This window comes from Oncorhynchus clarkii, chromosome 13, assembly GCF_045791955.1.
Source record: "Oncorhynchus clarkii lewisi isolate Uvic-CL-2024 chromosome 13, UVic_Ocla_1.0, whole genome shotgun sequence".
NCBI classification, from domain to species: domain Eukaryota; kingdom Metazoa; phylum Chordata; class Actinopteri; order Salmoniformes; family Salmonidae; genus Oncorhynchus; species Oncorhynchus clarkii.
The window spans coordinates 13985576-14010176 of NC_092159.1; the positions used below are offsets into that span (position 1 = coordinate 13985576).

Below are 24601 nucleotides of genomic sequence, written 5' to 3' on the forward strand. Positions count from 1 at the left end.
TGATATTGGTCAGCGTCATGCTAACAAGAGAACATGTTCATAATGATTGTGTCTGCATCCCAAATGGCACCCTATTCCCTATGTTGTGCACTACTTTTGACCAGGGCCAATCAAGGTTCTGGCCAAAAGTAGTGCACTATGTAGGGAATAGGGTGCCATTTAGGGCGTAGTTCATAATGACCATGATGTCTCCATTTCCTGACTGCCTTGTCAGCTTGGAGATTTTCCACCGCGCTCCACCAAGGATCTGGAATAGTATAATATCCTGGTGTGCGTGCCAAATGGTGCCCTGTTCACTACATAGTGCACAACTTTTGACCAGAGCCTGGTCAAAAGTAATGCACCGTGCCATTTGGGTGCCATTTGGGATGCCTGCAGCCTATGTGAAGGATCTGTAATTAGTTGAATATCTATGTGAAGTCTCACTTGTCAGCTCGCTACATACATAACTAGGTCATATGGGAGGTGGGGTTGAGGGTGTGGGGCAGAGTAGCAATGTGATCTGTGTTGATTAATCAGGAATGAGTGTTTTAATGTCATTACCCTCTATTCATAGGCCTACATCATTGAAACTGACCTACCGCCAAACCAATACTTTTCCTGATGTTCTATACTGTCCTGATCACAGCCTTCACATGTATGACGTTATGTCTGTAGCCAGGGTCTGAACGGTCCCTTTAAGAACATATGTAACGTATATCAGACATCTTGGATGGCCCGTGCCGTCAAGTCATTCATTATTTAAGACTTGTTCAAAAGTTCCAGGAAATGTAGGCCAGCTATAGTGTAAAGCTCCTTTATCTCTCTGCCTCATGTGTGTTCCACGAAATACTGTCGAACTAGCAGGACTTGATGTCCTCAGCCAGATCAGTGTTTTACCCATGGAAAAAAAAATATTTCTAAAATAAGCTCTTTCTTTTTTAGGTTTGGGGTTATTAGACTACACCTTGGCTCTAGGTTTTTCCTGTGTTTGTTTCTCAAACAAACCCACCTTTAATTAGCCTTATCTGCAAAACATTACAGAAGCTACTATTTAAGCTACTCTGTTAAACTGGGAGACAGCATCCTGCGTTAATGTGATGCTGCAAGCCACAGACCATAATGAAAGTCTACACAAAGACCACTCACATCTACCCTCTAACCTCACAAAGACCTCTCACTACCTCTACTACACCAGTTACCTCACAACCATAATGTAACAGTCTACACAAAGACCACTCACATCTACCCTCTAACCTCACAAAGACCTCTCACTACCTCTAAAACAGCAGTTACCTCACAACCATAATGTAAGTCTGTATAAAGACCTCTCACTACCTCTAAAACAGCAGTTACCTCACAACCATAATGTAACAGTCTGTATACAGACCTCTCACTACCTCTTAGACACCAGTTACCTCACAACCATAATGTAACAGTCTGTATAAAGACCTCTCACTACCTCTAAAACAGCAGTTACCTCACAACCATAATGTAAGTCTGTATAAAGACCTCTCACTACCTCTAAAACAGCAGTTACCTCACAACCATAATGTAAGTCTGTATAAAGACCTCTCACTACCTCTAAAACAGCAGTTACCTCACAACCATAATGTAAGTCTGTATAAAGACCTCTCACTACCTCTAAAACAGCAGTTACCTCACAACCATAATGTAACAGTCTGTATACAGACCTCTCACTACCTCTAAAACAGCAGTTACCTCACAACCATAATGTAACAGTCTGTATACAGACCTCTCACTACCTCTTAGACACCAGTTACCTCACAACCATAATGTAACAGTCTGTATACAGACCTCTCACTACCTCCACTACAGCCTCTGTAGCTGCAGGAGGTGACGGTTGAAAAGAGCAGTGTTAAAAACACCAACCACAATAAAGGCTTGCTGCCTGTCTGTGTGCACAGCTGAGCATCCTTTCAACTCTCTTTTCAACCTCTCGTCAAACCATTTTTCAACATCTTGTCGGGGCAGTTTTTTATTTTGATTTCCTTTCAAACTCTCTCTTGATCCGATGAAAGAGAAAGAGAGAAGAGTAAACGAGGAACCTGTGGAGGGATGAATAGAGAGAGAGAAGGAGTGCGTAGGCCAGGAGCCGTGAGCAGTGCTTGGGGCGATTCTGCCGGGTTACGAAGGAGGGTTTTGAAGTGCGGATGGCCTTTTTCTCTGAAGGGTTAGCCCTTGTGTTGGAGGCAGGCTTGCGCGTAGGAAAGAGAGGAAGATTGATGGATAGAATAGAGGGAAAGAGAGAGGTGGAGGTTAGAGAGCGTGGAAGACCATCTCTCCACACAATTTGTTTGTTTGTACCATCATCATGCAATCAGCGTCACAAACTACAACATTACGCATCCATTTACCTTTGTTGTCATTCAACATCCAGGCTTTGATTTCCTTTGTGTGAGTTCTGAGGACTTCGTGGTAGCATCAGCATGCTAGCAGCACGCATTATGTAATCTGCATGATGCAGATGGGAGCCCCATACACGTAAAGCTAACGCTAGGTAATGCTATTCATGGGATGACCCGGAGAACAGGGCTCTTTGGCAGGCTAACGTTAGCACACGTTCTAGGCTATCAATAGCTAAAGCAACAAGGCTCATTGGCGGACTAACGCTAGCAAGCGCTAGGCTATTCATAAGGAGTGGTGCTAATGCCATCCAACCCCCTGCAGTGCTAAATTAGCTTAGCAGGTTATCTATACCCAGCACACTACTAACACTGAGGTTAGCGTCCTGGCATGATCCTTCCGGTAGCTAACTCTGGTGTGTGTGGTGTTGCAGTGTCCTACCACTGCAAATTAAATCCAATGCCATTTATGTAACGAGATAGGCCTAGCAGGGTTGGGGTTAATTCCATTGCATTCAGGAAGTAAACAGAAATTCTAATTCCAATTTTTACTCTGCATTTCAGTTTACTTACCAGTTTGACTGAATTGAACCCAACCATGAGACCGAGTCCCCGTTACTAGGTCTATATTCCCTGTTTGCTATTTTGTCCTCAGGAGGCCCCAAAGGAGATTACAGTGCAGAATGCCTGTGTTTAAAGTCCCACTCGGGTATTTAAGCCCACAAACGACTCATTCATTTTTTTTGTCACCTATTAGGGCATAAGCCCAGGTCTTTGACCCGACCGATAAACAACTTCCCAGCATGCTTTAGGGATTACCACCATTAACTCTTAAACCTAACTGGTAAAGAACCACGCTTTAGAGGGTTAGGAACATTTAACCCTTGGTGGACATTGTGTATGGACAGTGACAGAATTATAGGGACATACTTCTCTATCTCGTTCTCACTCTCTCTCTACTTCGCTCTGTTTGTCTCTCCCCTTGTTTTCCCCTCTGCCTCTGTCGATCTCTGTCTCTACCTCTCTGTCAATCTCTCTCCCTCTCTTTCTCCTTCTGCCTCTCGTGCCCCTTCTTCCTCCTCTCTCTCTCTCTCTCTGTCCCCCCATCTCTCTCTGGAGGAGGGGAAGGAGAGCGATATTAACCTTAGTTACATTGACCTTGCGTGTGTAGAAATCAAGGCTGGGAAATGTGCTTTGAGAAGTCATCACATGGGTGTGGAGGTGTCTGTGGTTAGCTGCTGTGACTCACTATCAGAATAGGCCTACGCATTCAAACTTTATCCAGCCAAGTTCTGTGTGTGAAAGAACAGGAGGCCGTGACTATATAGACCTACAGTGATTGTGGTTAACTAGCCTTAGCCTACTCATGAAGAGGTTAACCTTTACTTGAGACAGATGGACAGATAGGTCTGTGAACGGTGCCTGCCGTCTTCCCCCCTCTCCCTCCCTCCCTCCAGTAAGGGAGGGTTATCTAGGGTCAGCTGCTGAGACTGCAGTAGAGTGCATGGTTGTCTTTATCAGTGAGAGGTGAAGTGGAGAGGGGCGGGGCGGGGAGGGGAGCGGGGAGTAGAGGCCTGTAGAACTACTGTCTGGAGGAGCTCCATTCACCTCACACGCTGTAGCCTGACAGGCATGTCTAGACTTGTCTAGGATACCCCTCCCTTCTTTTCTTTCTCTCCAGTGTGTGTGTGTGTTGTGTGTTGCGTGCGCGTGCGCATGTGTGTTCAGCCAGCTCAGCTTTACTGACGTGCTACAGCCATCTTCCAGGTCAAATAGTGTGATAACCCAGAGGTCTCCAAACCTGTCTGTAACCTGCTGTTAGCGCTATACAAGCGGCACTCTCCTAGCCACGCCAACCTCACCCTCATGTGGGTGCTAGCAAGCACGCTAAGTAGTGCTACGTATCAACAGCCATTGTCAGCCAATCCAGTAGAGGTTGGAAGCTGTGGTGAGCTTCGATTGGTCACTAACGTCACGCGACATCCCAGAGGATTTGAATAAAGTTCAGCTTTCCCCAACTTAAGTCCCGCCCTGTTCGGCTCCCTGGCTTTCCTTCCGTTTGAAGTGAACGGCTTCCGATGTTTCACTGTGCGATGCTGCTCAGAGTGTAACCTCAGAGTAAGGCCTGGGGCACCGCTATGCAGAGGACACCCACACACATGCTAGAGATCAGAGATGGATCTGATCGTAGTCCATCTCTGTGTAGGCCTGCTGGGTGAGAGGAGATGGTCACACACTACGTGCTGCACTAGGATAACTGAGATAAAGACTGAATGTGGGCTGGCCTGCCCTCTGAATGGGGCTGTTTACTGTCAGAGACAGACAGATATTTATCATATATAGAGACGTGTGTACGTGTTTTTGTACGTGTGTGTGCTCGTGTGTGTGTGTTTGCGTGTGTGTGTGTGTGTGTGTGTGTGTGTATATGTATCTGTCTGTTTGTGTGTGTGTGTGTGTGTGTGTGTGTGTGTGTGTGTGTGTGTGTGTGTGTGTGTGTGTGTGTGTGTGTGTGTGTGTGTGTGTGTGTGTGTGTGTGTGTGTGTGTCTGTGTCTGTGTCTGTGTCTGTGTTTGTGTGTGTGTGCAAGTGCACACGTTTATTATTTAGGTGTTATAAGCAGTGCTGCCCTCCCATCCTGTCCCCACACAACCCAGAGGCATAACGTTCACGTTCTTCACATAGTTGAACACACACAGACAGACAGAGACATATATATATACACACACACACACACACACACACACACACATACACACAGGAGAGTCGTTTCTGAGTAGTTGCTGGTGTCTTTAGGTTGTAATCTAGCCTCAGGGCCGAGACACTTTGAATGTCCTAGTCTGAGCAGCCTAACGCTCTAGGTTAACTAAAATAACCCTTCACTGCAGCCTAATGCCCTAGGTTAGCTAAAATAACCCTTCACTGCAGCCTAATGCTCTAGGTTAGCTAAAATAACCCTTCACCTCAGCCTAATGCCCTAGGTTGGCTAAAATAACCCTTCACCTCAGCCTAATGCCCTAGGTTAGCTAAAATAACCCTTCACTGCAGCCTAATGCTCTAGGTTAGCTAAAATAACCCTTCACCTCAGCCTAATGCCCTAGGTTAGCTAAAATAACCCTTCACTGCAGCCTAATGCCCTAGGTTAGCTAAAATAATCCTTCACTGCAGCCTAATGCTCTAAGTTAGCTAAAATAACCCTTCACCTCAGCCTAATGCCCTAGGTTAGCTAAAATAACCCTTCACCTCAGCCTAATGCCCTAGGTTAGCTAAAATAACCCTTCACCTCAGCCTAATGGCCTAGGTTAGCTAAAATAACCCTTCACCTCAGCCTAATGCCCTAGGTTAGCTAAAATAACCCTTCACCTCAGCCTAATGCCCTAGGTTAGCTAAAATAACCCTTCACTGCAGCCTAATGCTCTAGGTTAGCTAAAATAACCCTTCACCTCAGCCTAATGCCCTAGGTTAGCTAAAATAACCCTTCACCTCAGCCTAATGCCCTAGGTTAGCTAAAATAACCCTTCACTGCAGCCTAATGCCCTAGGTTAGCTAAAATAACCCTTCACCTCAGCCTAATGCCCTAGGTTAGCTAAAATAACCCTTCACTGCAGCCTAATGCCCTAGGTTAACTAAAATAACCCTTCACCTCAGCCTAATGCCCTAGGTTAGCTAAAATACCTATTCACTACAGCCTAATGCTCTAGGTTAACTAAAATAACCCTTCACTACAGCCTAATGCTCTAGGTTAGCTAAAATAACCCTTCACTGCAGCCTAATGCTCTAGGTTAGCTAAAATAACCCTTCACCTCAGCCTAATGCCCTAGGTTAGCTAAAATAACCCTTCACCTCAGCCTAATGCCCTAGGTTAGCTAAAATAACCCTTCACTGCAGCCTAATGCCCTAGGTTAGCTAAAATAACCCTTCACCTCAGCCTAATGCCCTAGGTTAGCTAAAATAGCCCTTCAATGCAGCCTAATGCCCTAGGTTAACTCAAATAACCCTTCACCTGAGCCTAATGCCCTAGGTTAGCTAAAATACCTATTCACTACAGCCTAATGCTCTAGGTTAACTAAAATAACCCTTCACTACAGCCTAATGCTCTAGGTTAGCTAAAATAACCCTTCACTGCAGCCTAATGCTCTAGGTTAGCTAAAATAACCCTTCACCTCAGCCTAATGCCCTAGGTTAGCTAAAATAACCCTTCACCTCAGCCTAATGCCCTAGGTTAGCTAAAATAACCCTTCACTGCAGCCTAATGCCCTAGGTTAGCTAAAATAACCCTTCACCTCAGCCTAATGCCCTAGGTTAGCTAAAATAACCCTTCACTGCAGCCTAATGCCCTAGGTTAACTAAAATAACCCTTCACCTCAGCCTAATGCCCTAGGTTAGCTAAAATACCTATTCACTACAGCCTAATGCTCTAGGTTAACTAAAATAACCCTTCACTACAGCCTAATGCTCTAGGTTAGCTAAAATAACCCTTCACTACAGCCTAATGCTCTAGGTTAGCTAAAATAACCCTTCACTACAGCCTAATGCTCTAGGTTAGCTAAAATAACCCTTCACCTCAGCCTAATGCCCTAGGTTAACTAAAATAACCCTTCACCTCAGCCTAATGCCCTAGGTTAGCTAAAATAACCCTTCACCTCAGCCTAATGCTCTAGGTTAACTAAAATAACCCTTCACCTCAGCCTAATGCCCTAGGTTAGCTAAAATAACCCTTCACCTCAGCCTAATGCCCTAGGTTAACTAAAATAACCCTTCACTACAGCCTAATGCCCTAGGTTAACTAAAATAACCCTTCACCTCAGCCTAATGCCCTAGGTTAACTAAAATAACCCTTCACTACAGCCTAATGCCCTAGGTTAACTAAAATAACCCTTCACCTCAGCCTAATGCTCTAGGTTAACTAAAATAACCCTTCACCTCAGCCTAATGCCCTAGGTTAACTAAAATAACCCTTCACCTCAGCCTAATGCTCTAGGTTAACTAAAATAACCCTTCACAGCAGCCTAAAGGACAGGTTATTTTGTTACACCCTCAGTGATCTCTCTCTACCTCTCTACTCAGCCATTACCTAGGTATACTGTCCTACCTTCAGTAATGTAGTCTAGCTAGCTATGATTATAATGAGCCAGAGAGGGAGAACTGCAGTGGGATGGGGTGCAGGAAATGCCATTACACCTCTCTGTGTCATTTGAGATTGTGCGTGTTGTGGTGTAATTCGGGCTCAGACAATTTCATTTACATCTTATTAGTCAGGTCATGTGGTCAGCCACGGAGGGGGAAGTAAAACTGAGTAGGGTGCAGGAAACACTATTATACCTCTCTCTCTCTCTCTTTCTCTCTTTCTCTTTCTCTCTCTCTTTCTCTTTCTCTCTCTCTCTCTTTCTCTCTTTCTCTCTCTCTTTCTCTTTCTCTCTCTCTTTCTCTCTTTCTCTTTCTCTCTCTCTCTCTCTCTTTCTCTCTTTCTCTTTCTCTCTCTCTCTCTCTTTCTCTTTCTCTCTTTTTTCTCTCTGTCTCTGTCTCTCTGCATGTCTCTCTCTCTGTCTCTCTGTATGTCTCTCTCTCTGTCTATCTCTCTTTCTCCCTGTCTCTGTCTCTGGGTCTCTCTCTCTCTCTCTCAGTATCATCTGGACCTATGTGTTGTCTTGTTATCTACTGTATCTCTCTCTCTGTCTCTCTCTCTCTCTGTCTATCTCTCTTTCTCTCTGTCTCTCTCTGGGTCTCTCTCTCTCTCTCTCTCTCTCTCTCAGTATCATCTGGACCTATGTGTTGTCTTGTTATCTACTGTATCTGGCTCCTGAATCCTTCAATATTATGCTTCTAACCTCTCTCCTCTCTCTCTCTCTCTCTCTCTCTCTGTGTTTCTCTCTTCCAGGAGAGCCCATCTGCGTCTGTGTTTGGAGAGGTTGAAGGCCCTCATCCCTCTGGGAAAAGACTGTAACCGCCACACTACCCTGGGGCTGCTCAACAAAGCCAAATCACATATTAAGGTAACTATACCGCACGGACACACACACATACTTATGACCTGTTCAAGTCTAAAACACACACACACACACATACTTATGACCTGTTCAAGTCTAAAAAACACACATACACACTTATGACCTGTTCAAGTCTAAAAAACACACATACACACTTATGACCTGTTCAAGTCTAAAAAACACACATACACACTTATGACCTGTTCAAGTGTAAAACACACACAATTGTGACCTGTTCAAGTGTAAAACACACACACAATTGTGACCTGTTCAAGTGTAAAACACACACATACATACTTATGACTTGTTCAAGTCTAAAGCACACACACTTGTGACCTGTTCAAGTCTAAAACACACACACTTGTGACCTGTTCAAGTCTAAAACACACACACTTGTGACCTGTTCAAGTGTAAAACACACACATACATACTTATGACTTGTTCAAGTCTAAAACACACACACTTGTGACCTGTTCAAGTCTAAAACACACACACTTGTGACCTGTTCAAGTCTAAAACACACACAATTGTGACCTGTTCAAGTGTAAAACACACACATACATACTTATGACTTGTTCAAGTCTAAAACACACACACTTGTGACCTGTTCAAGTCTAAAACACACACACTTGTGATCTGTTCAAGTCTAAAACACACACACTTGTGACCTGTTCAAGTGTAAAACACACACAATTGTGACCTGTTCAAGTGTAAAACACACACATACATACTTATGACTTGTTCAAGTCTAAAACACACACACTTGTGACCTGTTCAAGTCTAAAACACACACACTTGTGACCTGTTCAAGTGTAAAACACACACATACATACTTATGACTTGTTCAAGTCTAAAACACACACACTTGTGACCTGTTCAAGTGTAAAACACACACAATTGTGACCTGTTCAAGTGTAAAACACACACAATTGTGACCTGTTCAAGTCTAAAACACACACACTTGTGACCTGTTCAAGTCTAAAACAAACACTTGTGACAAGTCTAAAACACACACACTTGTGACCTGTTCAAGTTGTGACCTGTTCAAGTGTAAAACACACACAATTGTGACCTGTTCAAGTCTAAAACACACACACTTGTGACCTGTTCAAGTCTAAAACAGACACACTTGTGACCTGTTCAAGTCTAAAACACACACACTTGTGACCTGTTCAAGTCTAAAACACACACACTTGTGACCTGTTCAAGTCTAAAACACACACACTTGTGACCTGTTCAAGTCTAAAACACACACACTTGTGACCTGTTCAAGTCTAAAACAGACACACTTGTGACCTGTTCAAGTCTAAAACACACACACTTGTGACCTGTTCAAGTCTAAAACAGACACACTTGTGACCTGTTCAAGTCTAAAACACACACACTTGTGACCTGTTCAAGTCTAAAACACACACACTTGTGACCTGTTCAAGTCTAAAACAGACACACTTGTGACCTGTTCAAGTCTAAAACACACACACTTGTGACCTGTTCAAGTCTAAAACAGACACACTTGTGACCTGTTCAAGTCTAAAACAGACACACTTGTGACCTGTTCAAGTCTAAAACACACACACTTGTGACCTGTTCAAGTCTAAAACAGACACACTTGTGACCTGTTCAAGTCTAAAACACACACACTTGTGACCTGTTCAAGTCTAAAACACACACACTTGTGACCTGTTCAAGTCTAAAACAGACACACTTGTGACCTGTTCAAGTGTAAAACACACACACTTGTGACCTGTTCAAGTCTAAAACACACACACTTGTGACCTGTTCAAGTCTAAAACACACACACTTGTGACCTGTTCAAGTCTAAAACACACACACTTGTGACCTGTTCAAGTCTAAAACACACACACTTGTGACCTGTTCAAGTCTAAAACACACACACTTGTGACCTGTTCAAGTCTAAAACACACACACTTGTGACCTGTTCAAGTCTAAAACACACACACTTGTGACCTGTTCAAGTCTAAAACAGACACACTTGTGACCTGTTCAAGTGTAAAACACACACACTTGTGACCTGTTCAAGTCTAAAACACACACACTTGTGACCTGTTCAAGTGTAAAACACACACACTTGTGACCTGTTCAAGTCTAAAACACACACACTTGTGACCTGTTCAAGTCTAAAACACACACACTTGTGACCTGTTCAAGTCTAAAACACACACACATGTGACCTGTTCAAGTCTAAAACACACACACTTGTGACCTGTTCAAGTCTAAAACAGACACACTTGTGACCTGTTCAAGTCTAAAACAGACACACTTGTGACCTGTTCAAGTCTAAAACAGACACACTTGTGACCTGTTCAAGTCTAAAACACACACACATGTGACCTGTTCAAGTCTAAAACACACACACATGTGACCTGTTCAAGTCTAAAACACACACACTTGTGACCTGTTCAAGTCTAAAACACACACACTTGTGACCTGTTCAAGTCTAAAACAGACACACTTGTGACCTGTTCAAGTCTAAAACAGACACACTTGTGACCTGTTCAAGTGTAAAACACACACACTTGTGACCTGTTCAAGTCTAAAACACACACACTTGTGACCTGTTCAAGTCTAAAACACACACACTTGTGACCTGTTCAAGTCTAAAACACACACACTTGTGACCTGTTCAAGTCTAAAACACACACACATGTGACCTGTTCAAGTCTAAAACAGACACACTTGTGACCTGTTCAAGTCTAAAACACACACACATGTGACCTGTTCAAGTCTAAAACACACACACTTGTGACCTGTTCAAGTCTAAAACAGACACACTTGTGACCTGTTCAAGTCTAAAACAGACACACTTGGGACCTGTTCAAGTCTAAAACAGACACACTTGTGACCTGTTCAAGTCTAAAACACACACACTTGTGACCTGTTCAAGTCTAAAACACACACACTTGTGACCTGTTCAAGTCTAAAACACACACACTTGTGACCTGTTCAAGTGTAAAACACACACACTTGTGACCTGTTCAAGTCTAAAACACACACACTTGTGACCTGTTCAAGTCTAAAACAGCTCTCCAAATGCTTTAAATATGTATGACAAATATTTGACATTTTCCATTGATTTATTTGAGTTATGAAGCTTTACTATTTGAACTCCAACAACACATTTGAGTAGTAACCAATGTTCCCTCTGAGCCGAGTTTCCCCGTTAGTTAACTCTATCGACGTTTCCCTTCACTGTGGGAATTGTGATCGAATCAGAGCAGTCATTATTAGCCACTTTCAACACAACATACCGAAACAAAACAAACTGTGCAAGAGACTGTGTCGTACGCAGAGCGCGTCGGATTTCAATTGCACTGACAGGCACGTGTCACGATCGTCGAAATAACATTCGGACCAAGGCGCAGCGTGATATGGGTACATCTTTTTATTCGCGAAACGCACAAAACAATTTAAAACAGCAAACGATACGTGGCGCTATGAAGTGCTCACAGGCAACTACACATAAACAAGATCCCACAAAACACAGTGGGGAAATGGTTGCCTAAATATGATCCCCAATCAGAGACAATGATAAACAGCTGCCTCTGATTGGGAACCATACCAGGCCAACATAGAAATAAAACGACCCGGCCTCCCGGGTGGCGCAGTGGTTAAGGGCGCTGTACGCAGCGCCAGCTGTGCCATCAGAGTCCTGGGTTCGCGCCCAGGCTCTGTCGTTACCGGCCGCGACCGGGAGGTCCGTGGGGCGACGCACAATTGGCCTAGCGTCGCCCGGGTTAGGGAGGGCTTGGTCGGTAGGGGTGTCCTTGTCTCATCGCGCACCAGCGACTCCTGTGGCGGGCTGGGCGCAGTGTACGCTAGCCAAGGTGGCCAGGTGCACGGTGTTTCCTGCGGCGCATTGGTGCGGCTGGCTTCTGGGTTGGATGTGTGCTGTGTTAAAGAAGCAGCGGCTTGGTTGGTTGTGTATCGGAGGACGCATGACTTTCAACCTTCGTCTCTCCCGAGCCCGTACGGGAGTTGTAGCGATGAGACAAGATAGTAGCTACTACAACAATTGGATACCACGAAACTGGGGAGAAAAAGGGGTAAAATTCAAAAAAAAAGAAAGAAATAAAACGACCTAGATTACCCACCCTAGTCACACCCCACCCTAACCAAAATAGAGAGTAAAAAGTCTCTCTATGGTCAGGGCGTGACAGCACGACTCTACAAAGTCCGGTACTCTACACAGTCCAGTACTCTACAAAGTCCGGTACTCTACACAGTCCGGTACTCTACACAGTCCGGTACTCTACACAGTCCAGTACTCTACACAGTCCGGTACTCTACACAGTCCAGTACTCTACACAGTCCAGTACTCTACACAGTCCGGTACTCTACACAGTCCGGTACTCTACACAGTCCGGTACTCTACACAGTCCAGTACTCTACACAGTCCGGTACTCTACACAGTCCGGTACTCTACACAGTCCGGTACTCTACACAGTCCAGTACTCTACACAGTCCGGTACTCTACACAGTCCAGTACTCTACAAAGTCCGGTACTCTACACAGTCCAGTACTCTACACAGTCCAGTACTCTACACAGTCCGGTACTCTACACAGTCCAGTACTCTACACAGTCCAGTACTCTACACAGTCCGGTACTCTACACAGTCCAGTACTCTACACAGTCCAGTACTCTACACAGTCCAGTACTCTACACAGTCCGGTACTCTACACAGTCCGGTACTCTACACAGTCCGGTACTCTACACAGTCCAGTACTCTACACAGTCCGGTACTCTACACAGTCCGGTACTCTACACTGTCCGGTACTCTACACAGTCCGGTACTCTACAAAGTCCGGTACTCTACACAGTCCAGTACTCTACACAGTCCAGTACTCTACACAGTCCGGTACTCTACAAAGTCCGGTACTCTACACAGTCCAGTACTCTACACAGTCCAGTACTCTACACAGTCCGGTACTCTACACAGTCCATTACTCTACACAGTCCGGTACTCTACACAGTCCAGTACTCTACACAGTCCAGTACTCTACACAGTCCAGTACTCTACACAGTCCATTACTCTACACAGTCCGGTACTCTACACAGTCCGGTACTCTACACAGTCCGGTACTCTACACAGGCCAGTACTCTACACAGTCCGGTACTCTACACAGTCCAGTACTCTACACAGTCCAGTACTCTACACAGTCCGGTACTCTACACAGTCCAGTACTCTACACAGTCCGGTACTCTACACAGTCCAGTACTCTACACAGTCCAGTACTCTACACAGTCCAGTACTCTACACAGTCCGGTACTCTACACAGTCCAGTACTCTACACAGTCCGGTACTCTACAAAGTCCGGTACTCTACACAGTCCGGTACTCTACACAGTCCAGTACTCTACACAGTCCAGTACTCTACACAGTCCAGTACTCTACACAGTCCGGTACTCTACACAGTCCATTACTCTACACAGTCCGGTACTCTACACAGTCCAGTACTCTACACAGTCCAGTACTCTACACAGTCCAGTACTCTACACAGTCCATTACTCTACACAGTCCGGTACTCTACACAGTCCGGTACTCTACACAGTCCGGTACTCTACACAGGCCAGTACTCTACACAGTCCGGTACTCTACACAGTCCGGTACTCTACACAGTCCGGTACTCTACACAGTCCGGTACTCTACACAGTCCGGTACTCTACACAGTCCAGTACTCTACACAGTCCAGTACTCTACACAGTCCGGTACTCTACACAGTCCGGTACTCTACACAGTCCAGTACTCTACACAGTCCATACACAGTCCAGTACTCAGCATGAGCAGCTGTGATCGTTATGCGCTTGTTTTGAGATCAAAGCCAGAGCTGCATGTAGCCACGTGTGCACATTTGTTCACATTCTTTGCTAGTTAGTGAGTTGTTAGCCCAGTTATAGATGATTTGTAGTCAGCAACGTGGCAGTGATTGCTTCCTACAAGAGAACAAAACGTGTACATTTCTTGGCATGTTTGAACGCCAGTCGGGTAAAGAGCTTTTTTATGGCAGTTTTTTATTTTCAGACGGTCTTGAATAAGCTGGGTAGCATCCTTTGTCTGATTCTCTGTGATAATGGTATGGAAATAATCATTCATTTTATTTTGGAAAGTGGTTTCTTGCATCAAACAACAAATTGTTCAGGATAAACAGGTTAATGTCAAGCCCTGTTCACAGTAAACGCTCAGCCTCAGTGTTCACAGTAAACGCTCAGCCTCAGTGTTCACAGTAAACGCTCAGTAAACGCTCAGCCTCGGTGTTCACAGTAAACGCTCAGCCTCGGTGTTCACAGTAAACGCTCGCTGGAAGTTGCACAGAATTTTCACAACGTTCAAGTTTGCGCTCAGCAGACCTGAAATTCTCACTCAAAAAGTGAGAGGGAACATTGGGCTCTTAATGAGAAACATGTTTGTTCTGAATCTATGGCCCCTGCAGCTTCCCCACTACTGACAGCCACCTGAATGAGGTTAACATGGGAGTGAAGATCAATAACATTGACCCTGACAATGACACAAACATGGAATGAAGGGTCGCATTGTTGTTGCGTGTCTCTCGTTCGCTCTTTCTCTCTTCCCCCTCTCTCTCTTTCACTCTCACCCCTCCCTCTCTTTCACTCTCACCCCTCCCTCTTTCACTCTCACCCCTCTCTCTCTCTTTGTCTCATCCCTCTCTCTCTCTCTCTTTGTCTCATCCCTCTCTCTCTCTCTCTCTCAGTGCTGTAACTGTCAGCTCTAGTCTTTATCAAGTATTGACGTGACTCTGTGTAACAGCAGTAGTAAACAAACGCATCGTAAACAAAACACTGATACAAGATAAACAACGCCAAGTCTGGAAAGACAGAGCGTTACTTCTGTGGTGGACTGTTGGGTGATTTCCCTTCCAAAGGTTAGAGTCCGGATACAGGATACTAAAGTCTGACATTGGAGTTGGAGAATTGATTGGCGGTTTCATTGACTTCTCTATCTCTCATCCTCTCTCCTCGTGCCAATGTTTAGTCTACTTCCCTATCTGTATCTCTCCCTCCATCCCCCTCTCCCACTGTCACTATCCCTCTGATAATATCTTCTCTATCAACCTTACCCGCTAAAATATATACATTCAAATCTATTCATAACCACGCTCTCTCGTCTCTTTCTTCTCTCCTCTCCCTCCTATAGAAACTTGAACACACCTGGTAAAATATCCTTTTAAATAGATAAAGGAACACACAAAGGATAGCAACTCGTCATCTCTCTGAGGGTGTGGTGGAGGAGGCAGGTGCCCTTTGGAAACAGGTATACAAATCCAGTTTGTTCAAGATAACTAAACACATGCTCTCTCTCTCCTCTCTCCTCTTTCTCCCTTCTCTCCTCTCTCTCTCCCCCTTCTCTCCTCTCTCTCTCCCTTCTATCCTCTCTCTCACTTCTCCTCTCTCTCTCCCTTCTCTCTCCTCTCTCTCTCTCCATTTTCCTCTCTCTCTCCTCTCTCTCCCTTCTCTCCTCTCTCTCTGTTCCTCTCTCTCCTCTCTCTCTCTCCCTTCTCTCCTCTCTCTCTCTCTCTTCTCTCCTCTTTTCTCTCCCTCTTCTAGAAACTTGAAGAGGCGGACCGTAAGAGCCGTAACCAGCTCGACAGTCTGGAGAGGGAGCAGAGGCACCTCCAGCGCCAGTTGGACCTGCTGCAGGGGGGCACCGGGGCCGGGGTAGGAGGCACTGGGCCGGGGGAGGGAGAGAGGATACGCATGGACAGCGTGGGCTCCACCCTCTGCTCCTCCGAGCACTCGGACTCGGACCAAGGTGAGCGACCGTGACCGCCGAAAGGGATCTTTGTCAGATTCCAGTTGTTATTTCATTGTATCACACACATAAGCACATCAGTTAAAGAGATGTGGACTTTGCACACTTGTACCCTATTCTTAGGATAACCAGAAAGCTAGATTCTTTGTGGAAACAAACCAAACTTCTCAGTTTAGTAGTGTTCCTGTTTAGTTCCAAGGAGCTCTTGTTTCAAGTGTGTTATTCCAACGTTCTGCTCTTCTCTTACTCTCTCTCTCTCTCTTTCTCTCTCTCTCTACCTCTCTCCTTCTCCCACCTCCCTTGCCCTCTACAGAGGAGATTGAGGTGGACGTGGAGTCTACAGAGTTCTCAGAGCACGGGGAACTGGACTCGGTTTCTACGGCCTCCACCAGCGATCTAGACGACCACAGCAGCCTTCAGAGTCTAGCCAGCGACGAGGGCTACTCCAGCTGCAGCATCCTCAAACTCTCCTCAGCCTTCTCCGGATCCTCCTCATAGGAGATGGCTGTTGGGTGTAGACTCCTCCCCCCCGGCTCCAATCTGCAACCTCGGGGGGCTAAATCAACATCCAAAGACCAACCACCTGAACCTGTCCTGTCTAACTTCCTGTCTGTAACCCCTCGCCATCGCACCATCCGTCGCTCTGCTCCAACTCGCTGCTGATCCTCAACCCCCAGTCCCCCCCCTCGGAACCCCTCAACCCCCCCTCCGTCCCAAGCAGAAGGTCCAACCCCCCGTATCGTCTCGATAACGGGTACATGAAGAACAGAGATTGATCCAAACACAGAACCAACCTTTATTTTGAGAATCTGAATAAGAGCAATGGTTTGAGATTAGATTTTGACTTGGGCGGCTTTATGAATGATTGAAACTGAAGATGAAAAAGGATGTATTTTATATGCTGGGATCAGCATTATCTTGGTTTTATTGCAGACATACTGTAATCGAAGGGAATTAGACCCCTTTTTTTTTAAATCAAACAATTCATTAAGTAATTTTAGAATCAAACAAAAAAAAACAACCCCATATTTTAGCATCAGAAATGCACATTTCTAATATATATTAGAATATTTTCTGTAGAGTTTTCTGAGTTTTAAAACCTTGTTTGGTTCTGTGTGTTTGAGTGTTTGCTCTGGTCTTGTGTCTGAAGTCAAGGCAATGTTCCCAATTTGGGAAGGAGTGGTAATTTGGACACAGACTCTGTGGAATGTCAAGAAGTCTACTTGCCATATCAACACATTTTGGCCCTTGAACGACGGTCCTTTTTATTTGACATTTCTTGTCTTTGTGTTTTTTTTTTTACCACTGTGCAACCACAGCACTGCATCCAACAGCATCCATCTATCCATTTACATTTCTTGTCTTTGTGGGGGTTTTTTTACCACTGTGCAACCACAGCACTGCATCCAACAGACACTTGAAATGGTGCTACCTGAAACAGCAACAACAAACCCATCCACCACGCAGCTCAAACGCTTGTACAACCAACGATCCTTGTCTGCCGTGTCATACAGGATGTTTCCATCCAAACGAATGGAGGAGAAACAAAAACATGCATCATATGCATTCCCATGGAACGTGGGCGGTGCTCCGTGTGGAAATCAATCTTCAAATGTGTTTTTACAACAACGCAGCTACCACAACAAGCTATCCTGCACCTGCCTACCTTATAGCTGTCTATAGAAACACATCGGCACAATTTAAAAAGAAGGAATAGCAAGGAACTTTGGACTATAGAGACAACATCCATCCTTTCTCTCTATCCAGCAGTAACAAGCAATAACCATTTCTAGTATTTTTGTTTAAAAAAAATATATTTAAATTTCGACCATTTGACCTCCTGTTTTTTCCCCCTCTCTTTTCCAAGGCAACAGACCTGTGGCCGTCCAAAAAAAGCTCATTCAACTTGCTTTGTTTTTTTGTACATAATTAAATAGCTTAATAAATTAACGATGAAAAAAGGAGTGTAAAAAAAATAAGTTAGAAAACTTGTGTATAGAAAAAACCTATTGCCTCTGTTGCTGTTTTTGACCTTGTGTTTTTGTGCATTTTAAATGATATTTTTGAAAAGATGTATTCTACTTCTCTCAGAGTGTGACTGGCAAGCGGTCAGTCAGTCGTCCACGTGGCATGAATTGGACAGTATTGCTTTGTTCATTTTGCTGGTTGAAACGTTCAAAGGTTACCATTCTGTAGCTGTCCCCCATCAACCCCAAGAGAAGTTCCACTTCATAGTACTTAACTTAAAGTTCAAGACACAACAACAAGAGAACAACAACTATATGGCTGTAATACAAAATGGCCGCCACCCCAGGACATCTTCTGTTCATAAATACAGAGTTTGTGTGGCACTCTTATTTATTCAAATTTGTTTGTTTCTTACTTTTATTTTGAAAACTCCTATATGGCATTCCACTGGTGGTATCTCGTGAGCTGTGGTGGAACTCGAGTCTGAAGTGACAGCACCAAGGTGTATGATGATGTCATCGACTGTGTGTGTACATCCTTAGCCCTTGTTACTGAAGCGAGCCCAACTTGCACTTTGAAAAGTCTTGTTTTCCACGGGTATTCACATATCTCTTCATATGAAAGAACAATCCCACCCTGACCCTTGAGTTTTTGAAGTTTATATATTTATTAGCCTATTTCTCCATCTCTCACAGAACCAACACAGAATGGAAAAAAATGAAAAAGTTAACTTATTTGGTTTCTGTCTTATCTTATTACTCTCCCTATTTTTTTATGATTTTATCCCATATTTTAAGATTTAATGTTTAAAAGTGAAACAATTGTTGTTTCCCAAATGGCACCCTATTCCCTACATAGTGCACTACTTTTGACCAGACTCTGTCAAAAGTAGAGCACTAAGTAGGGAATAGGGTGCCATTTGAGAAACAGACCATGGTGAATCGTAGTGAAGTCAGTCAGGATACCAGGCTAATGTTGTTTTGTTAGACGGACACTTGAAATGTAATCAGCCCCCAAGCTGCTCCCAGTACTGAGCCTTGCCTCTCATGCATCCACGGTCGAGTTCCAAACTGACCCCAAGCTGCTCCCAGTACTGAGCCTTGCCTCTCATGCATCCACGGTCGAGTTCCAAACTGACCCCAAGCTGCTCCCAGTACTGAGCCTTGCCTCTCATGCATCCACGGTCGAGTTCCAAACTGACCCCAGGCTGTATGGTCATCTTCTCCTTCTCTGATAGGCTGGGTGGAGTTTTTGTCCTAACAGTTTACACCTATCCAATAATCCTAGAATTTGCTAGGAGGGGATTGGGGTGTAGGGTCAAGGGGTTGATTTTGGACTCAGCCTACAATAGCCAAGTCTAATGGGCAAATACTGAGCCAGCTACTATACAAAATGGGGGCTAACTAACTAACTCCACACTCTAGTAGGAAGACAAGTAGTAGTCTTTACTAGATTATGTTTTAGTCAACAAAATGTGTCTTACATTTACAAAAAGCCTCAGATGAATATTATTGAGAACAAAAACCTCTGGTTTCAACGAAGGACATCATTCAAGGTGTAAAGTTAGAGTGTAATCTTGAGGGATTTCATGATCTCCTCAAATTTGGATGGTTCACTGACGATGGTGCTTTCTCGACAGAAACAAATAAGCCAAACGACCTCCGAACACCAACAGTGTCCTCTTCTCTTTCACAGGGGGCAGATTACGTCACTCTCCTTCATTTACACTTTTATCTTCTAGCGCTTTTTGTTTCTCGTTTTCTGAACCTGCACTATGAGAAAAAAGGGCCCATATTTAATGAAAAACTGTGTTTTTCCCCCAATACCCTCTCTCTTTTGTGTCTGGTGTCCTTAGTGCAGCCATATAAGTGATACCTGCTTTTGGCTGTGTATGGCTAGCAGTATGTTGTTATATCCAGATTTGGGGTCTATTCTAACTCAGTTCCAATCTGTTGAGTTCAAGATGGGAATTTCTTACCTGGTATCCAAACTGAATTCACATTCCATTTTGCAGATGGAATTTAGATGGAATTGACCTCCACCCTGAATAATGTCACTCCAGTGTACTAGGTATTGGTCTTATAGACAATGACTCGAAGGGGGGGAACGAATAGCATGGGACCCAGATCTGTTTGTGCTGTCTTTCCAACTCCTGTGGTCATTCTGGTCAAGACAGCACAAACAGATCTGGGAACCAGGTTAAGGCAGAATGAATGGGTAAAAGTAGATACAACTATTCCCACCTCCAAACAGGACAGACCTAGCCTGGGTTAAACTAGGCTGAATGCTGTGATACGAGTTAGCGTAGCATTCAGTCTGGTTTAACCAGGCTATAGGAGAGACTATAGTCCCCTTGTTGTTCAGATGAACTCTGTGGCCATCAATCCTTTGTAGAACATACTCTCTGATGATGATGATTCTCGCTGTGTAAGTTTGAAAATGCAAGACTTACAATAAAACACCAAGATTTTCAAACCGGAACTTGTTCACTTTGTCTACTATCTATATTGTTATTTTCAAGATTGTTTTTAATCCATTCTCCATTCATCTTGAGGAAGTCAGACACTTCTTGTCGGTTGGGTTCCTGTCAGTCAGCGATGCACTGAGTGTACGAAACATTATGAACACCTGCTCTTTCCATGAAATAGACTGACCAGGTGAATCCAGGTGAAAGCTATGATCCCTTATTGATGTCACTTGTTAAATCCACTTCAATCAGTGTAGATGAAGGGGAGGAGACAAGTTAGAGACACATTTTTAAGCCTTGAGACAATTGAGACATGGATTGTGTGTGTGTGTGTGTGTGTGTGTGTGTGCCATTCAGAGGGTGAATGGGCAAGACAAAAGATTCAAATGCCTTTGAATGTCAAGAACAACAACACTGCTGAGTTTTTCACGCTCAACAGTTTCCTGTGTGTATCAATAATTGTCCACCCACCACCCAAAGGACAACTAGCCAACTTGACACAACCGTGGGAAGCATTGGAGTCAACATGGTCCAGCATCCCTGTGGAAAGCATTCGACACCTTGTAGAGTTCATGCCCCGACGAATTGAGGCTGTTCTGAGGGCAAAAGGGGGTGCAACTCAATATTAGGAAGGTGTTCTTAATGTTTTGTACACTCAGTGTATCTTAAAGGGTGAACTGGGTAAACAAGACCCTGTGCAGATTACAGTATCTTAGTTTATATATTGTATGTACATATCATATGCAGACTTTTGCCAGGCACTGTAAAGATCTGATAAACCTCTGCAGAAATGCACAGACTTTGCATGACTGGAACGAGCCCAAGTAGGTGTCTCAAAGTTAACTGTAGATACACTATATAGCTATATATATATATATATATATATATATATATATATATATATATATATATGTTTGGGGTCACTTAGAAATGTCCTTGTTTTTGAAAGAAAAGCACATTTTTTGTCTATTAAAATAGCATCAAATTGATCAGAAATACAGTGTAGACATTGTTAATTTTGTAAATTACTATTGTAGCTGGAAATGGCTGATTTTTTTAATGGAATATCTACATAGGCGTACAGAGGCCCATTATTACCAACCATCACTCCTGTGTTCCAATGGCACGTTGTGTTAGCTAATCCAAGATGATCATTTTAAAAGTCTAATTGATCATTGGAAAACCTGTTTTGCAATTATGTTAGCACAGCTGAAAACTGTTGTTCTGATTAAAGAAGCAATTAAACTGTCCTTCTTTAGAAAGGTTGAGTATCTGGAGTATCAGCATTTGTAGGTTCGATTACAGGCTCAAAATGGGCAGAAACAAATAACTTTTTTCTGAAACTCATCAGTCTATTCTTGTTCTGAGAAATGAAGGCAAAACACCAATGTCAACGTCAACAGTGAAGAGGTGACTCCGGCATGCTGGCCTTCTAGGCAGAGTTGCAAAGAAAAAGCCGTATCTCAGACTGGCCAACAAAAATAAAAGATTAAGATGGGCAAAAGAACACAGACACTGGACAGAGGAAGATTGGAATAAAGTGTTATGGACAGACTAATCTAAGTTTGAGGTACTCAGATCACAAAGAAGAACATTCGTGAGACGCAGATAAAATGAAAATATGCTAGAGGAGTGCTTGACGCCATCTGTTAAGCATGGTGGAGGCAATGGGATGGTCTGGGGGTGTTTTGGTGGTGGTAAAGTGGGAGATTTGTACAGGGTAAAAGGGATCTTGAAGAAGGAAGGCTATCACTCCATTTTGCAACGCCATGTCATACCCTGTGGGCGGTGCTTAATTGGAGACTATTTCCTCCTACAACAGGACAATGACCTAAAGTACAGCACCAAACTATGCACCAACTATTCAGGGAAGAAGCAGTCAGCTGGTATTCTGTCTATAAGGGAGTGGCCAGCACAGTCACCGGATCTCAACCCTATTGAGCTGTTGTGGGCGCAGCTTGACTGTATGGTACGTAAGAAGTGCCCATCAAGCCAATCCAACTTGTGGGAGGTGCTTCAGGAAGCATGGGGTGAAATCTCTTCAGATTATCTCAGCAAATTGACAACTAGAATGCCAAAGGTCTGCAAGGCTGCAACTGCTGCAAATGTAGGATTATTTGACGATAGCAAAGTTTAAGGATACAATTATTATTTCAATTAAAATGATTTATAACCTTGTCGAAGTCTTAACTATATTTGCAACTCATTTCATGTATGTTTTCATGGAAAACAAGGACATTTCTAAGTGACCAAACTTTTGAACAGTAGTGTATATTTAAAAGTATGTGGACACCCCTTCAAATTAGTGGATTCGGCTATTTCAGCCACACCCGTTGCTAATAGGTGTATAAAATTGAGTACACAGTCATGCAATCTCCATAGACAAATATTGTCAGTAGAATGGCCTTACTGAAGAGCTCATTTAATTTCAACGTGGCACCGTCATATGATGCCACCTTTCCAACAAGTCATTTTGGCAACTTTCTGCCCTGCTATAGCTGCCCTGGTCTACTGTAAATGCTGTTATTGTGGAAAGTGGAAACATCTAGGCACAGCACTGGCTCAGTCACGAAGTGGTAGACCACACAAGCTCACAGAACGGGACCACCAAGTGCTGAACCATGTAGCACGTAAAAATAGCCTGTACTCAGTTACAACACTCACTACCAAGTTCCAAACTGCCTCTGGAGGCAACATCAGCACAAGAACTGTTCGTCTGAAGCTTAATGAAATGGGTTTCCATGGCCGAGCAGTCGCACACAAGCCTAAGATCACCACGCACAATGCCAAGCGTCGGCTTGAGTGGTGTAAAGCTCGCCACCATTGGACTCTGGAGCAGTGGAAACGCGTTCTCTGGAGTAATGAATCACCACACTTCACCACCTGGCAGTCCAACAAACTAATCTGGGTTTGGCAGATGCCAGGAGAACGTTACCTGCCCGAATGTATAGTGCCAACTGTAAAATTTGATAGAGGAGAAATAATGGTCTGGAGAGGTTTTTCATGGTTCAGGCTCCTAAATTCCAATGAAGGGAAATCTTAACGCTACAGAATACAAAGACATTCTAGATGATTCTGTGCTTCCAATGTTGTGGAAATAGTTTGGAGAAGGCCTTTTCCTGTTTCAGCCCCCGTGCACAAAGCGATGTCCACACAGAAATGGTTTGTCGAGATCGGCTTTCCCAGAAGAGTGGAGGCTGTTATAGCAGCAAAGGGTGGACCAACTCCATATTAATGCCCATGATTTTGGAATGAGATGTTCGACGAGCAGGTGTCCCCATACTTTTGGTCATGTAGTGTATATCATAATATCGCTCAAATGTATGCACTCCATGTACTTTCATTCACTTTATATTATAGCGTAGCTAGCTAGAGATTTAGTTCAGCCACTTGTGCCATGAGGTTCACATGGCTTGTGGGGAGGGTTAGAAGGCATTACAAACCACATGAACATGATGCACTGCTACTACACCATATTGGAGCGGTCACATCTTGTGAAACATGGCTAGGAAGACCCAAACCTCCCAAGAAGAGCTGAATCATAAAATAACACATTGAGATGTTCCTTTCAGCTGGGCATAGTTCTTTAAAAAGTGATATTTTGTCTTGGGACACGCATCTGGAGAATATATGGTGGCTGTTTCATAAACAATCCCCTATGTTGTCGGCCGAGGTCCTGGAATTCTCCTCTGGCCTCCTCACTGGACCCCAAAAAACTTCCTGGCCCTACCTATATGGATCATGTGTTCCTATCAGTAGTAATATCTGCCCCAAGCCATAACACTCTTAGATAGTTAACCAAATAGCTACCAGGACTATTGGCATTGACCCTTCTTTTGCAGGAACTGTTTTTACTCGTCACATACGCTGCTGCTGTTGCTGTTACGATCTGTCACTTTATTCCTAGTTGTATGTACATACAGTTGAAGTCGGAAGTTTACATACACCTCAGCCAAATACATTTAAACTCAGTTATTCACAATTCCTGACATTTAATCCTAGTAAAAAATCCCCTGTCTTGGGTCAGTTAGGATCACCACTTTATTTTAAGA

At 44.0% G+C, this 24601-nt stretch overlaps 1 protein-coding gene across 2 annotated transcripts in view; it reads left to right on the forward strand.

The window, feature by feature from the left end:
* LOC139424439 (max interactor 1, dimerization protein) overlaps positions 1-18807 on the forward strand; it is a 45514-nt gene extending 26707 nt beyond the window's left edge. Inside the window, exons 4-6 of one of the 2 annotated variants that reach the window (XM_071176257.1) lie at positions 8220-8334; positions 15910-16114; positions 16428-18184. In XM_071176257.1, coding sequence (XP_071032358.1) covers positions 8220-8334; positions 15910-16114; positions 16428-16612 — 505 coding nt within the window. In that variant the 3' untranslated portion in view covers positions 16613-18184. Of the gene's footprint in view, positions 1-8219; positions 8335-15909; positions 16115-16427 lie in introns of both variants that reach the window. The other variant, XM_071176258.1, reaches the window with a different exon arrangement.
* The last annotated feature ends 5794 nt before the right edge of the window (positions 18808-24601 follow it).